This window comes from Caenorhabditis remanei, chromosome III (genome assembly GCF_010183535.1).
Source record: "Caenorhabditis remanei strain PX506 chromosome III, whole genome shotgun sequence".
In the NCBI taxonomy this organism is placed as follows: domain Eukaryota; kingdom Metazoa; phylum Nematoda; class Chromadorea; order Rhabditida; family Rhabditidae; genus Caenorhabditis; species Caenorhabditis remanei.
This window is the reverse complement of record NC_071330.1, coordinates 6,634,565-6,647,085: the sequence shown is the minus strand read 5'-3', so window position 1 is coordinate 6,647,085 and position 12,521 is coordinate 6,634,565. Positions and strand designations below refer to the sequence as shown.

The 12,521-nt window shown below is 38.0% G+C and overlaps 6 protein-coding genes across 6 annotated transcripts; 2 read left to right on the top strand and 4 right to left on the bottom strand.

Annotated features, from left to right (window-relative positions):
• Nucleotides 1-1,478: 1,478 nt before the first annotated feature.
• GCK72_009517 (uncharacterized protein) lies at nt 1,479-3,763 on the top strand (the record flags this gene model as incomplete). The annotated part of the gene is made up of 9 exons (XM_003113221.2): nt 1,479-1,577; nt 1,777-1,882; nt 2,178-2,339; nt 2,391-2,564; nt 2,608-2,792; nt 2,988-3,128; nt 3,239-3,325; nt 3,387-3,485; nt 3,533-3,763. The coding sequence occupies 9 exons, from the start codon at nt 1,479-1,481 to the stop codon at nt 3,761-3,763; spliced, it is 1,284 nt and encodes a 427-aa protein (XP_003113269.2).
• A 263-nt stretch (nt 3,764-4,026) lies between these two features.
• GCK72_009516 (uncharacterized protein) lies at nt 4,027-5,754 on the bottom strand (the record flags this gene model as incomplete). The annotated part of the gene is made up of 5 exons (XM_003113142.2): nt 4,027-4,156; nt 4,204-4,701; nt 4,756-5,026; nt 5,079-5,210; nt 5,673-5,754. 5 exons carry the CDS (start codon nt 5,752-5,754, stop codon nt 4,027-4,029), a joined length of 1,113 nt encoding a protein of 370 aa, XP_003113190.2.
• A 545-nt stretch (nt 5,755-6,299) lies between these two features.
• Nucleotides 6,300-6,883, bottom strand: GCK72_009515 (uncharacterized protein; the record flags this gene model as incomplete). Its single annotated transcript, XM_003112915.2, has 3 exons — nt 6,300-6,350; nt 6,403-6,641; nt 6,688-6,883. The coding sequence occupies 3 exons, from the start codon at nt 6,881-6,883 to the stop codon at nt 6,300-6,302; spliced, it is 486 nt and encodes a 161-aa protein (XP_003112963.2).
• A 389-nt stretch (nt 6,884-7,272) lies between these two features.
• On the bottom strand, nt 7,273-7,776 carry GCK72_009514 (uncharacterized protein; the record flags this gene model as incomplete). The annotated part of the gene is made up of 1 exon (XM_003112814.2): nt 7,273-7,776. The coding sequence occupies one exon, from the start codon at nt 7,774-7,776 to the stop codon at nt 7,273-7,275; it is 504 nt and encodes a 167-aa protein (XP_003112862.1).
• Nucleotides 7,777-8,871: 1,095 nt separating this feature from the next.
• GCK72_009513 (uncharacterized protein) lies at nt 8,872-9,938 on the top strand (the record flags this gene model as incomplete). Its single annotated transcript, XM_003112953.2, has 6 exons — nt 8,872-8,894; nt 8,945-9,046; nt 9,133-9,220; nt 9,271-9,545; nt 9,609-9,759; nt 9,807-9,938. The coding sequence occupies 6 exons, from the start codon at nt 8,872-8,874 to the stop codon at nt 9,936-9,938; spliced, it is 771 nt and encodes a 256-aa protein (XP_003113001.2).
• Nucleotides 9,939-10,411: 473 nt separating this feature from the next.
• GCK72_009512 (uncharacterized protein) lies at nt 10,412-12,062 on the bottom strand (the record flags this gene model as incomplete). The annotated part of the gene is made up of 6 exons (XM_053727411.1): nt 10,412-10,750; nt 10,945-11,124; nt 11,170-11,606; nt 11,652-11,774; nt 11,820-11,922; nt 11,970-12,062. 6 exons carry the CDS (start codon nt 12,060-12,062, stop codon nt 10,412-10,414), a joined length of 1,275 nt encoding a protein of 424 aa, XP_053586988.1.
• Nucleotides 12,063-12,521: the final 459 nt, after the last annotated feature.

Sequence of the window (12,521 nt, the reverse complement as noted above, 5' to 3'; positions counted from 1 at the left end):
AAGGGTAGTTTTTTGAGACATTGAGCAGTTTTAATCATACTCCACTCAAGAACCGTCTACCGCCCTCTCTGACGTTATTCGAATGTTGTCTGGTATCGCCTACAATCTGGATTGAGTTATCATAGCTTTGGATGACTCGACAAGTTCAGCCGTAATATACAGTAATGGCTCCCAGTTTTTCAAATTACTTCTCTATTCACATTATTCCATTCTTTCCTATTTGACTTTGTGTCCCCACCAGAAGCCACTCTTGATGAGTTTTTCATCACGTCTTCTTCATTTTTTCAACTCCTCAACTAATCCATCGTCCTCATCATCATCTTCTTTCTCTTCCGAAACTCTCTTTTTCGAGTTGTTTCCCAATGGGACCGCCCTCTTCTTTTCCATTTCTCTTCCTTTGTTGTTTTCACATTTGAAAGTCGAATCAAAAAGAGTTTGTCACCAAAAAAAGAAAAAAAAAGAATGAAAGAACTAGTGTCATGCCATTCATCCGTCTGTTTTTTTTGTGCTTCACTTCCTTAAAAAACCAGTTCAAATTTCATTCAAATCATGCATTTTTTTCTGCTTCTTCTTGTTGTTTTTTTTCTTTTCAATTACCTTTCTAATGTTTTTTTTTTCAATTTTGTTAGAAATTCAGTCTGAGGAAGTGAAGATCCAACTAATTATTGCTTTGATTGCACATTTCAGCGGTTTTTCAATTACACAGGTCATCTCTTTTCAGTAAGCAGCATATACAAAAGATGGTTTCAGTTTTGGAGAATTTTCCACAGTTTCAAAATGTTCACTATTTCTAAATCCAACAAAAACTGGATAAGGTAAAAGGGAATATTCGTATTGTTCAGAGCGTACTCCACATTTAATTTTATTCTGTCTTTGAATGGAAAAAAACAGAGACCTGAAGCATCATTTTAGGCTAAAACCGTATTGTCCAATATGGAGTTATTGAGTGTCTGCTGATTAGTTTCTGATCTTTCTTTTTTTCTATCAGAGCCTCGCATTTAAAGATGAAACACGGTCATTGGCCCAGAGCGTTGTTCAATTTTCTTCTCCTTGGAAGATAATATTGAAACATTCATCTCAAAAAGAAAGCCGTCAACTCGGTAGTTGATTACTGCTTCTCCTCCTTCTTAACAATCTGAACATGTCATGAATCTTCCCGTAGTCGTTTGGCCTTTCTTTTTCTTCTTCTTCTTATCCTCCGGAGACGTGACGTCGTCCTTCCGAATGCGTCTTCATATTTTTCCCGCCATGTTCCTTCCTCCTAACACTCGTTTTACGCTTCTCTATCGTTTCCTGTCGACCCTTTTCATCCACTCCACCCCAATTTTCTTCCACTCGAATCTCTTGCTCACCGATCGTTTTTCCACCCCTTTGTCATTTTTTTTTTCAACAACTCTCTCTCTCTCTCACTCCATTTTTGACAGCTTCTTCTTCCTCGTTTTGCTACTCTTTGTGCACTTCTGGACCCAATTCAAACAATGGCTTCATCTGCTGGACGAGAGAAACTTCGAAGCCGCGGTCAACGAGTTTTCGCTTTTGGAAGTAGTACTCCACGCGATTTGTCTCACATGAACAAGGTATTCTCATGGGAAGAAAACATATAAAGATGGATGAGCACTCCATGAGTAGTTTTACTACATTCCGATCCATTCAATTAGCTTTTCTCAATTGAAAAAGGACCAGAGACAGCAATAAAAGTGGATCATAAAAGTGTTTTTATGTTTCAACTGAAACTTCAAAACTTGGGAAAAGAAAAAGGAAAAGAATTAATTTCAGATACCTCCGAAACTACGAAGCTACGATGCGAAATCAGTTGAGAAGCCAGTGGACACTCCGAGTTTACATGACTATATTGTCAAAGCAAGAAGTCTTTCGAGAGAAGGTTAATTCATTTTGAAAGTTTTGGACAATAGAAATCAAAGTTTTTGATTGGTGGGGAAACTCTATTGAACCAATCTTGACGTTCATTCTTTCTTCAACATTGAAATCTTTGGCATCTGAAAACCGCCACTCTGTCTATTTTAAGCTGACGGCTTTCCCGCTCGTTTTCTGAAGGTCCGGAAGTGTTTGAATATGATACACTAGACTCGATCAAAATTGAAAAGATTTGAAAATTAGGAAGATTCTCAAAGCATCGCATTAATCTGAAACCTAAATCAAGAACTACATAATTTCAGGTGGTGATTCACGTAATCAGTTTGTATTCGGTTCTTCAACTCCTCGAACTCTTGCTCATCTCGACAAAATCCCTCATAAACAACGAGTTTATGATGCAAAAATACCAAAGAAAAGCGCGACCCACAGTGACTTCAAAGCTGCTCCAATTAGATTCAATGCTCGTGAGTTCATCATTATACTGACCAGAACTTGATCACGATATATATTTTTAGCTCCCGCTCCAATCACTAAACCAGTGAAGAAAGAGGAGAATCGTCATGTTATCACTTCGAAAGACGATGATATTGCTTCTGAGCCAGATTTCGTTCAGGATAGAGAAGAGTTTTTGAATGAAATGAAAAAGGTTAAACAAGAATTGGAAAAGAAAAAATCTCTTGGCAAAAGTGGTGAGGAAGTTTTGAATTTTTATCCATCATATTAATATTATAGATTCGAATAATCCAATTGAAGTTCAATCTCCAAAATCGGCAGAGACAAGTCAAGAGCATGTTAAGTTTGCTCATGCTCCCGAAATTGCTGGAAATGCTCAGAATGCAGTGAGAATTCATGCGGAGACTCAAGAAGAACCTGCTGTCGCAGTCAAGAATTTATCTGCAAATAAAATGAATGATCAGGTAGGAGATACCATTGATGAGTTCATGACTTATCGGCTTGCATGCAGTGATTCCCAGTGATTCCTGAAACCCCAGAATACATTCCAGTTTTTAACCTGTTCTGCTTCCAGACTTTCCCAAGTATTCATCCACTTGAGGGAGCAAACCCCTCTCAAATTCATCTTCTTCTTTTTTCTCACTCTCATTCTTTTTCAGATTGAAGTCAGTCAATTAATGAATGAGATAACTCCTGAAAGTGTACCGGCAGTAGAGAGTACAGAGACTCAGAAGAATGTAAACGTGGTCGGAGACTTGCTGGCAAAAGTGCAGAAGGTGGCAGAAGAAAGTGTTGATAAGGTGCGAAAGATAAGAGAATTCTTCGTCTTTTTGCAGATCACGACTAGTATTGAGAGTGATGTGGAAAAATGGGAGGAGCTGTGAAATTGAGATAGAAAATATATTTTCAGACTATCAAAAAAACAGAGGATGACGTGGCGAGAACACTGAAAGAAGTGAAATCAACATTAGATGAAAAGAAGAAAGATGCGGAAAATGTAAGAAACCGAAGATCAAATAAACATTTGAAAAAATAAAAATGAATAGGATTTCTTACAGAACATTGCGGAAAAAGTGGATGGTATCACTAAATCTTTGGAGAAAACAGCCAAGAGTCTGGATGAAACGAAGGAAAAACTTGGAGGAAAAATTGAAAATGTTCGTTGAGAACTTTAAAAAATTAATTAATTTTAATTAAATTTCAGACGATTTCTGAAATCAAGGAAAAAATGGAAGACGTTGCTGATAAAAGTGAAAAAGTTGCATCGGATCTGATGAAGTCCGGAGAAAAAATGATAGGAGACGCAGTTTTGGAAGTGAAGAAAACACTGGGAGATTCCGAGCAGAAGATTGATTCGACATTCTCCAAAATTGGATCAGTAGCTGAGAATACGGTGGATGACGTCAAGAATGGATTGAATCTTCGTAATTTCTGAATACCCATATCTCAAGAATTAAAATCCTAATATTGACTATTTATTAGAGAGCAGAAATGTAACATTGAATTGAATTATGATGATTATTATGATAGTGTTTAAACCATAATAAAGAGCTATTAGCCCAACTGAAACCTGAAAAGAGAATATACACACAACCACAGAAGCTCGATGGGAAAGGACTAGAAGTAACCAAATGAAGAAAGCATTCACAACCAATGCTAGGAAAGACGTAAGAATTTACATTTGAGAAGGGGGAATGGTTATTTTAAATGAAGACTAGGAAGAGTTGAACTGACTCCGTTGACCCAGAGATTTGCACATGCTGCGTCGTAATTCTGCCCACCGAATTCAATACGATTTAGAAGAGGTTGAAAACAGATCATACACTTTCTGAAATTTATTAACGCGTGAATAGAACTGATCTATTGAATTCTTACTTATCATCCACAACATCTCCTTCTTTGTCATCTGAATTTCTCTCCAAAAATGTTTCCCACTTTCTTCTTAAATTGCGACAGTATTCTGCTTCTTTCGTGGATTGGATCGATAGTAGTACTCCAGCAGACTTGCAAACTCTCTCCAGTGTATCGAATGCTTTAGATAAACTTTTAAAATAAGCACTTCCCTTCTCAGTTTCAGAAATTTCTTGGAGAACTTCTTTTTGAGCATCTTTTAATATTTGGTTCGCTTCCTCAACAACAATATAAACAGCATGAACAGTCTCTCGCCAGCATGTCTGCTGTGGCGTCTCGTTTACATCTTTTATATCTTCTTTCATATCAGAAATGTCACTGAAATCGAGACCAGCGAGATCTTGGGCAGCTCCTTTAGCTGGTGAATTATGTGCAGAAGCTTCTTTCGATCCTGATTCTTGCTTCTTTCTCATACTCCGACGTGGCAGAAGTGAAGTTGGAATGAAAGCGGATGGTTTGATTCTGAAAATCTTCTTGTTAAGTTGGCTTGATTTATTTGCGAGGTAGTTTACTCACTTTCCAAATGGAACAAAAGATGATGTGCTCGTGGTTGGAGCTGGATTGGAAGGAGTTGGGAATGCTTGAACCGGACTCAGATATGGAATGGGAAGAGAATCCATTGCACATAGAGCAGCTAATGATTCTCCTTTTTGTGCTAACGCAATTAAAGCAAGAAGAGAGAAGAATTCTGGACGAGTCAGTTGACCTGGCTTCGCACGGTTTACAGCAGACCAAATGTGTGATAGCACGTCTTTTGGCAACTCAGATGTTCCCATTAGATTATAGACTGAAACAAATACTTGATTGGTTATTAATGAACGTGTTCGCATAAAACTCACCGAGACCAGTATTTGGAAGAGCACTAGATGACGTTCCCCCACAGGCGACAAGAGCATCTAAGTAGAACTTTGGAACTCTTGCCTCATCAAGAAGGGCGGGAGGTAGAAGTCCACCACCAGCACACAACATTCCTGCAAACGAACTCATATAATCCTTATGTCTATCAGTTATGCAGTTTTTATGTTTTTATGGGGCGTTGTTCGCAAGCACGCTTTTTGGTGAGTATGTTTCTGACAAATACCCTTTTTCGGACTTCAAGTGAAGATGGGTAGATTATTTATACTTTTTTGAAATGAAAAATGAACCGAAACAGATGTAGAAAGATGTCGAAGGTTTGGGGATTAAGTCATGAGTTATTCATGTATTCTCTGAAACCAAAGATTGTCAAGCTCCGATTGTTCTTTCAGTATTTAGTAAGCACTTTCCTTGCTCACCATTATTTTTTGTACTTGAAAATATGTCTGTAGAACACCATTTCCAGAACATCTTTCAGTGAATCAGGCAGGAATGTCAGAACAAGAAAGTTTAGTTTCATAGTGTTTGCAAACAAATTTGTCGATAGTTTTAAACGTGGATTTATATTTTTCACGAACCTGTTCTACCGTGACAAGGGATGTTCCCGCTACGTATAACTTCTTCCAGTATTTGACTATCCATCGAGAACTTCCCATCCATCTGTTTAATGTTTCATTCTTTTGATACATGTTCAAGCACAGAAGTATTCTACGTGGAATTCTACCTCCTCTTGCACTCCCCTAAACCGAACACGTAACGGTGAATGATTTATTTTTCTAGAGGCAACTCTCGCGAACTCGCGAAACACTATTTGTCACAACCTTTTTTTATGGCTCTAGTAGCCAGATCATTTATAAAAACGATAAATATATATGTATATATTTCATACACTAAAAAGACATAGGACACAAGTCGTCGTAGAATTGGCAATGTTAGTACACATTGATAGAAAAAAGAAGAAATGGATGAGAAGGTCACTAACACAAGAAGAACATCAGGCGTGAAGAAATTGCGGAGTCAACTGAGATGTGTTGACTGTTTCGGTTAAGTGCTGATGGATGGAAAGGAGGGTGGCGAGGGTTGAATGGAAAGGGCTAAAGTGATAGAAAGAAGGAAAATACATTTTATTGATACACGGAAATCCGGTAAGACTGGGAAGACTGGGGAATGAATTATGTGAGCGGAGGCGTAATGAAGAAGACGATTTAGGAGGTTCCGAGGATAAGAGCGACGATCATACCGTAGAGTCCCAAGACCTAGAAAAAGTTGTTTTCTTATTTTATTTTATGAACTTATAGAAATCCTTACTTCGGAGAAAATGAGGATAAGAATCATTCCGACGAAAAGTCTTGGTTGTTGAGCTGTTCCACGGACTCCAGCGTCTCCGACAATTCCGATAGCATATCCGGCTCCAAGTCCACAAAGTCCACAAGTAAGACCAGCAGCCAAATGGGCGAATCCCTTGTTCAGGTCATAACCTTGAGAAGCAGAGGTGACCTTACCCTTCAGCACCATAGCCACGACCAAACCATAGATACCGATGATACCTGGAACAAAGGAGGAATAATTAGTGATTGATGTTCGGAAACATACCAGCCATAATAACTGGAATAACGGATTTCATGATAAGTTCTGGTCTCATCACTCCCATCGAGCAAATACCGACAGCTGATTTGGCTGTTCCGTAGGCAGCTCCCAAGACTGTGAAGATCTGGGCCGAAGCGGCTCCCATGTATCCAAAGAATGGGGCATAAGCGGCACGCTCGGCAGTCTCCAAATCGTAAGACATTCTGTAACAGACCGATAAGTAAAATGATTCGTTTCCATAACACAATAAAAGGTAGAAACTGCGATAAGAACGCAACAGTAATAAATAACATATACGATAAAGGGTCAATCGAATATCGGTTTTATTGGAATGTTGGGAAAAGACCGAAAAAATAAAAACTATCGAAATGTACATGAAACAAGACAATTGAATATTTTAGAAGAAAGTATAAAGTAAAAAATCATGCGAGATGGGGTTTAATATAGAAAGAAAGAAAGCTACGTTAACAACCAGCCTACAATGCTATCAGTTGTTATATAGCAAAGTGGATGTTTTGTCGATTTTTCAAAACACTGGATGCTTATTCTTGAAAGTCAATAGTAAGAGGCAAATAATTTGTTTTCGTGAGGTTAGGTAGCTCCGAGAATAAGAGCGACGATCATACCGTAGAGACCCAAAACTTCGGCGAAAATGAGAATCAAGATCATTCCGACGAACATGCGCGGTTGTTGTGAGAGGGCCCTCACTCCCGCGTCTCCAGCGATTCCAATTGCGTATCCAGCTCCAAGTCCACAAACTCCACAAACTAAACCTCCGGCAAACTGAGAGAATCCCGAATTGATAGTGTAGTTTACACCTCCTGGCTCAACTTTTCCGGAAACAATGACAGCAACCACAAGTCCGTAGATGGCCACAATACCGGCCATGACGACTGGAATGATAGCTTTCATGACAAGATCCGGTCTAGCAACAGCCATAGAAGCTATTCCCGTTCCAGCTTTGGCGGTCCCATATGCTGATCCTGCGGCGGCAAAAGCCATGGCTGCAGTCACTCCAAGACTTCCAAAGAATGGTCCATACATCGCCTGCTCGGCGCTAACGATGCCATCGATGGCATTTTGATCAACCACCATTCCTGAAACATCTGAGTGAAAATTAATTTCAATAATAGAAAAAAGCTGTATAAGATTAACTGAGATGTGAAAAAATGTGGAAGGATAAATAACGAAAACGTATGTTTTGAAATAAATACTACTTATACAACAAAACCTAAGAGGATACGAACGTTTTTCTGTATTCAAGTTAGCTAATGAGCTATTCTGTCGAAATAAACTGAGTTCTAACGATTATTAATGAAAAACCGATATATCGACTTTTCCACGAGTGAAGTGTACAGAGTGAAAAGAAGAAATGTGGCACAATTGAGCGGAGAAAACAGTTAAATAGGATATCAAATTGACTTTCAGAGCGAAAAACCATCCATGACAAAGTTGAGACCGAAAGAAATCAGCACGACTGTCTGTCACTGGCCGAAAACCGAAGAGCATCTACGGTATACCGCGACCAAAAACCGAGAGGACGACGAGCGTGGCGGCTGCGTTGCGTTTGATTTCATTGGAGCGGGTTTGCTCTAGCCACTTTTCATTTTTTATAAAGTCGTTTGCGGCTATTTTCGAGGCTGTTCTTGAGACTGAATAGGGATAAAAACAAAAATTTTAAAAAAAAACACAGAAATTGAATTTTAATAATTTGATTTACAAGTGATATGAATATCAAGAAATTTAGAGAGAGAGTTTTTTTGGTTTTATAAAAAGGGATAAATGCAGTCTGAGGGGAAACAAGTGAAAATAAAAGCATCCGAAAAAAGTTATAAACGGCTGCACAAAATTCTTCGGAACTCCACATATACAAAGCTTAAGGTTTGTATGCTCCTACGCGTAGCTACGTGGATTTAGAAATCAAGTTCACAGAAACCCTAAACGAAATAATTTACAGGACTTAACCATCACAAAACATTTTTCTTAAAATATACAAATTCGTTTGAAATCCGCCAGATGTTCTTCATCTCCACTTCACAAACACTCGAATAGTTTACATTTTTCAGAGGAAGCCACTTCTCGTCGGCAGTTTCATCAAATGAGATGAAACTCAAAGCACGTTTAATCCTCACGGGAATAATTTTAATCTCATTAGTAGTATGTTATTGTCTAGTGCTACTTATTCTCGACATGGATCTCATGACTGACTACGTGTAAGATTTCAAGAACAGATAATAAATACAAAATTCAAACATTTTTTCAGAGATCCAAGACCGCCACAAGTAAAAAGTCATAAACTTTGTGTAGTTGTTCCGTATCGTGATCGTCTAGAAGAGCTTGAAGAATTCTCCCCACACATGTCGAAGTAGGTTTTTTATTTAAGTAGAATCACAATTCATCTATGAACATAAACGGTTGTTTTATCAATCTCATTCTCAATAATTCTTCCAGATTTCTAAACAACCAGAACGTCTCACATCATATTCTAATAGTCAACCAAACCGATTCTTTTCGTTTCAATCGGGCATCTTTAATAAACGTAAGTGGTCCTTCTCGAACGACCTGAATATATTCCCGTCTTTTTTTTAGGTTGGGTGGAATGAAGCTGATCGTCTTGGATGCGACTACATGGTAATGAATGACGTGGATTTGCTTCCGGTCAATCCTGAAGTTCCATATGAATTCCCTGGAGTGGGTGTGATTCGACATATAACTTCTCCAGAATATCATCCTAAATATCATTACGTAAAGTTTATCGGTGGCATTTTGATGCTGACTTTAGAAGATTACAAGAGACTGAATGGAATGTCGAATAAATACTGGGGATGGGGACTTGAAGATGACGAGTTTTATCTCAGAATTGTGTGAGTTTCTATTTCTTTGTTGTCTGTTAGAATAACTTATCGAATCGAATTCTCTCTTTTCAGTGACAGCAAGCTGAATCTAACTCGTGTTTCCGGTCTCTCCACTAATAGTACAAACACGTTCCGTCATATTCATGGTCCAAAGCGGAAAAGAGACTATATTCCAAAGAAAAACGACAAGAAGCAGTGGGAGATAAAACGAAAAAGAGATAAAGTAGGAAATAAGAGATCTCCTTCATAACTGTATAATCAATATTATAGGTTTCTGGTCTTCACAATGTACGATACATCATCAACAGCCGGCGCCTTCTTGATTTTTCTGGAACATCTGTCACAATCATCAATGTAGCTTTGGATTGTGATTTCAATTGGACACCTTACTGCAAATCATAGATCAATTAGTTATTGTTATTTGTTACACTTAGTTTTTTTTGTCTTTCAAACTTCTGTGCCTTTTCTTACTTTTCAACCACGGGTTGTGTTTCCAATCGGGTCATTTTTTGTCTGTGGCGTTTAGATTTTTACTTGTGATCCCTCCCAATTCATTCGGTTCAATTTCAGACTACCTTTAATTTTTATGAATGATTTATTCATAAATATACAAAAGATTACAATTTTCAAGTAGAAAAATATTTACATAATAATCGATAGCAGTACACTTCTAGGCGGAGTGGATGAGTGAGAGAATAACTCTCACTAATCTAGTAACATGTGCAACCTCGGTCAGAATGACAAACTGGGAAACTTGGGGTGAAAAATCGGACAGTAAGTAGAATTACTCGTTTCAAGAGGGTCTCGGGATTGGAAATTTGAAAAATTAGATCTATTAGGAATTAATGAAGAGGCTGAGCAATGGAAAAGTAAAACTAAACTGAATGTGTACTATTCTTACTTTTATGGTTATGGTCTGGATTATCAGCTGCGTAGTTACGAGCTTGATAAAATAGAATGTATGCTGACTCGGAGTTTTTCTGTGGAGCTGACTGATTTCCAGGTGGCATCTGAATGTTTGCATCAGTCGACATGCCAGAGAATTCTTCCATTGATGACACATCAAGCTTTTCCACAATATCGTCATCGAATACTAACCAAAACGAGTTACTCTTTACCAAAGTTATGTAATGTCCACGATTTGGAGTAGCGCCACAGTGGACTACTGTTGCAACGAGATCGTACATTCGATCACCGTGTTCAGCATCATCGCTCTGAAATGTTAGAATTTTATTACGAACATTATTTTTTGCTGATTGGCTGCTGTAAGCTAATTAGGGACTACTGAATTAATCAATTTCCCTTTTCCCCAGGAATATGTTGGGTCTCGCTTTCAATTTTTATGTTGGGTCTCGCTTTCAATTTTTTCGGAAACATTCAATATTTCAGTTAGTTATAGAAATCGTACCACGTTGAAAAGTCGTAGTTCTAGCGGGAACACTACTCGATAGGAAAGTTTTGTGTGTCGATTGAGAGAGTCCACGTATTTGAATCGTTTCAAATGAAGAGCTAGTAGTTGTGGAGGCTTTTTGATTCTCATTCGCTTCTGAGCTTCTTGTTTTGAGGAGCACGTTTCACAAAAATACTTCTGCAAAATTATTTCGCATCAAGAATAAACGAACCGAAAACGAACCTGATCTCCACAAAGTGTTTCAGTTTCACTGAATACCCGGAGACAATGAGTAATTGAAGTGTTCTGCTCTACATCAATCGATAAATCCAAGAAGTTTTCGTCTTTGCTGGAAACTGTTTCACAGCTCAAACACCGTGTTTCGTTCGTCAAAATTCCTTGAAAAATCTCATGTATCCACGTCGTTTCCGTCGAGTTTCGGAAATCGTTTCCTTCAACAGTTATTCCGTTCCGCTCTCCTGTTTTATCATCTCTTTGGAGTCCAGCAGTAGCTGGTGCCATATTCACAGTCACATTTCCTTTTTTAATTGTTCCATGTCTTAAAGTTTTCTCCCGTTCAGCCTTTTTCTCCGTTATAAGTGTTTCTGATATTGTGTTGAGTAGATAATTGAAGAACTCGTGAGCATCTTGTTGCATATAATTGTCGAAGAGTTCTGAATCTTTGCTGAGTTGAAAATATGAATTTTGAGTAAATAAATTGTTACCATTTTCTTTCTTTAATTTTGTGATGAATCTCTTTGGGGCAATTGTTCCTACTCTTCGCTTCTGATTTGCTATATTGTGGAAGAGATCTGCGAGGCATGTTACTAAATTGTCTTTTGATGCGCCTGAAAATGCATTTATAAAACATATGCCAATAAAAAATCACTTACTGGATTTCTTCAACGTTTGCTTATAATTCAGAATTCTCTCACGAAACGGCCGACAGAAGAACAATGCTTGAATAACCGAATTGCAGTAACAAGTGTTCCCAAACTAAAAAAATCGAGTAAATTAGCAGTTCTTTTCAGAATTTTTCTAACATTGACTAGCCCGTAATAGTGTTCATTGGTAGTGTTGACAGAATCAGTCGTGCTGATCTCTTTCTCCAACTGCGACGATCCATTTGCACCCATTGGATTCGCGACGACGTTCCACGCTGTCAACAGCTACCTGAAACAATCACGAAATTGACAGGAGGACAAGAAGGAAAACGATAAAGAAAACGAGAAGAGAGGAGAGTGGGCAATAGCGATGAGAGAGGAAGAGAGCAGCCATCCTTTTCACTCTTTTTCTCTCACCGTCTCTTTAGTCATGTTTTATATTTCGTCGCGTTTACATGCTGTTTCTCTCTTTTTCATAGGTCCGTTTGAATCTGTAAGACGTGTGTATAATCTAAATATGAAAAAAGATATTGCAATATGAGATTAATATTGAGAAGACGCCGGATGAATGAATCTGTTCGTATTTAATAGGCTTTTTAATTAGCTGAAAAATGTTTTTTATTTGTGAAGTTTAAATAGACAAAATAGTAATGAGGAACACAATTTTTCTGTGAAGTCTCCAAAAAAATGGCAAAAAAATGAACAAAAATG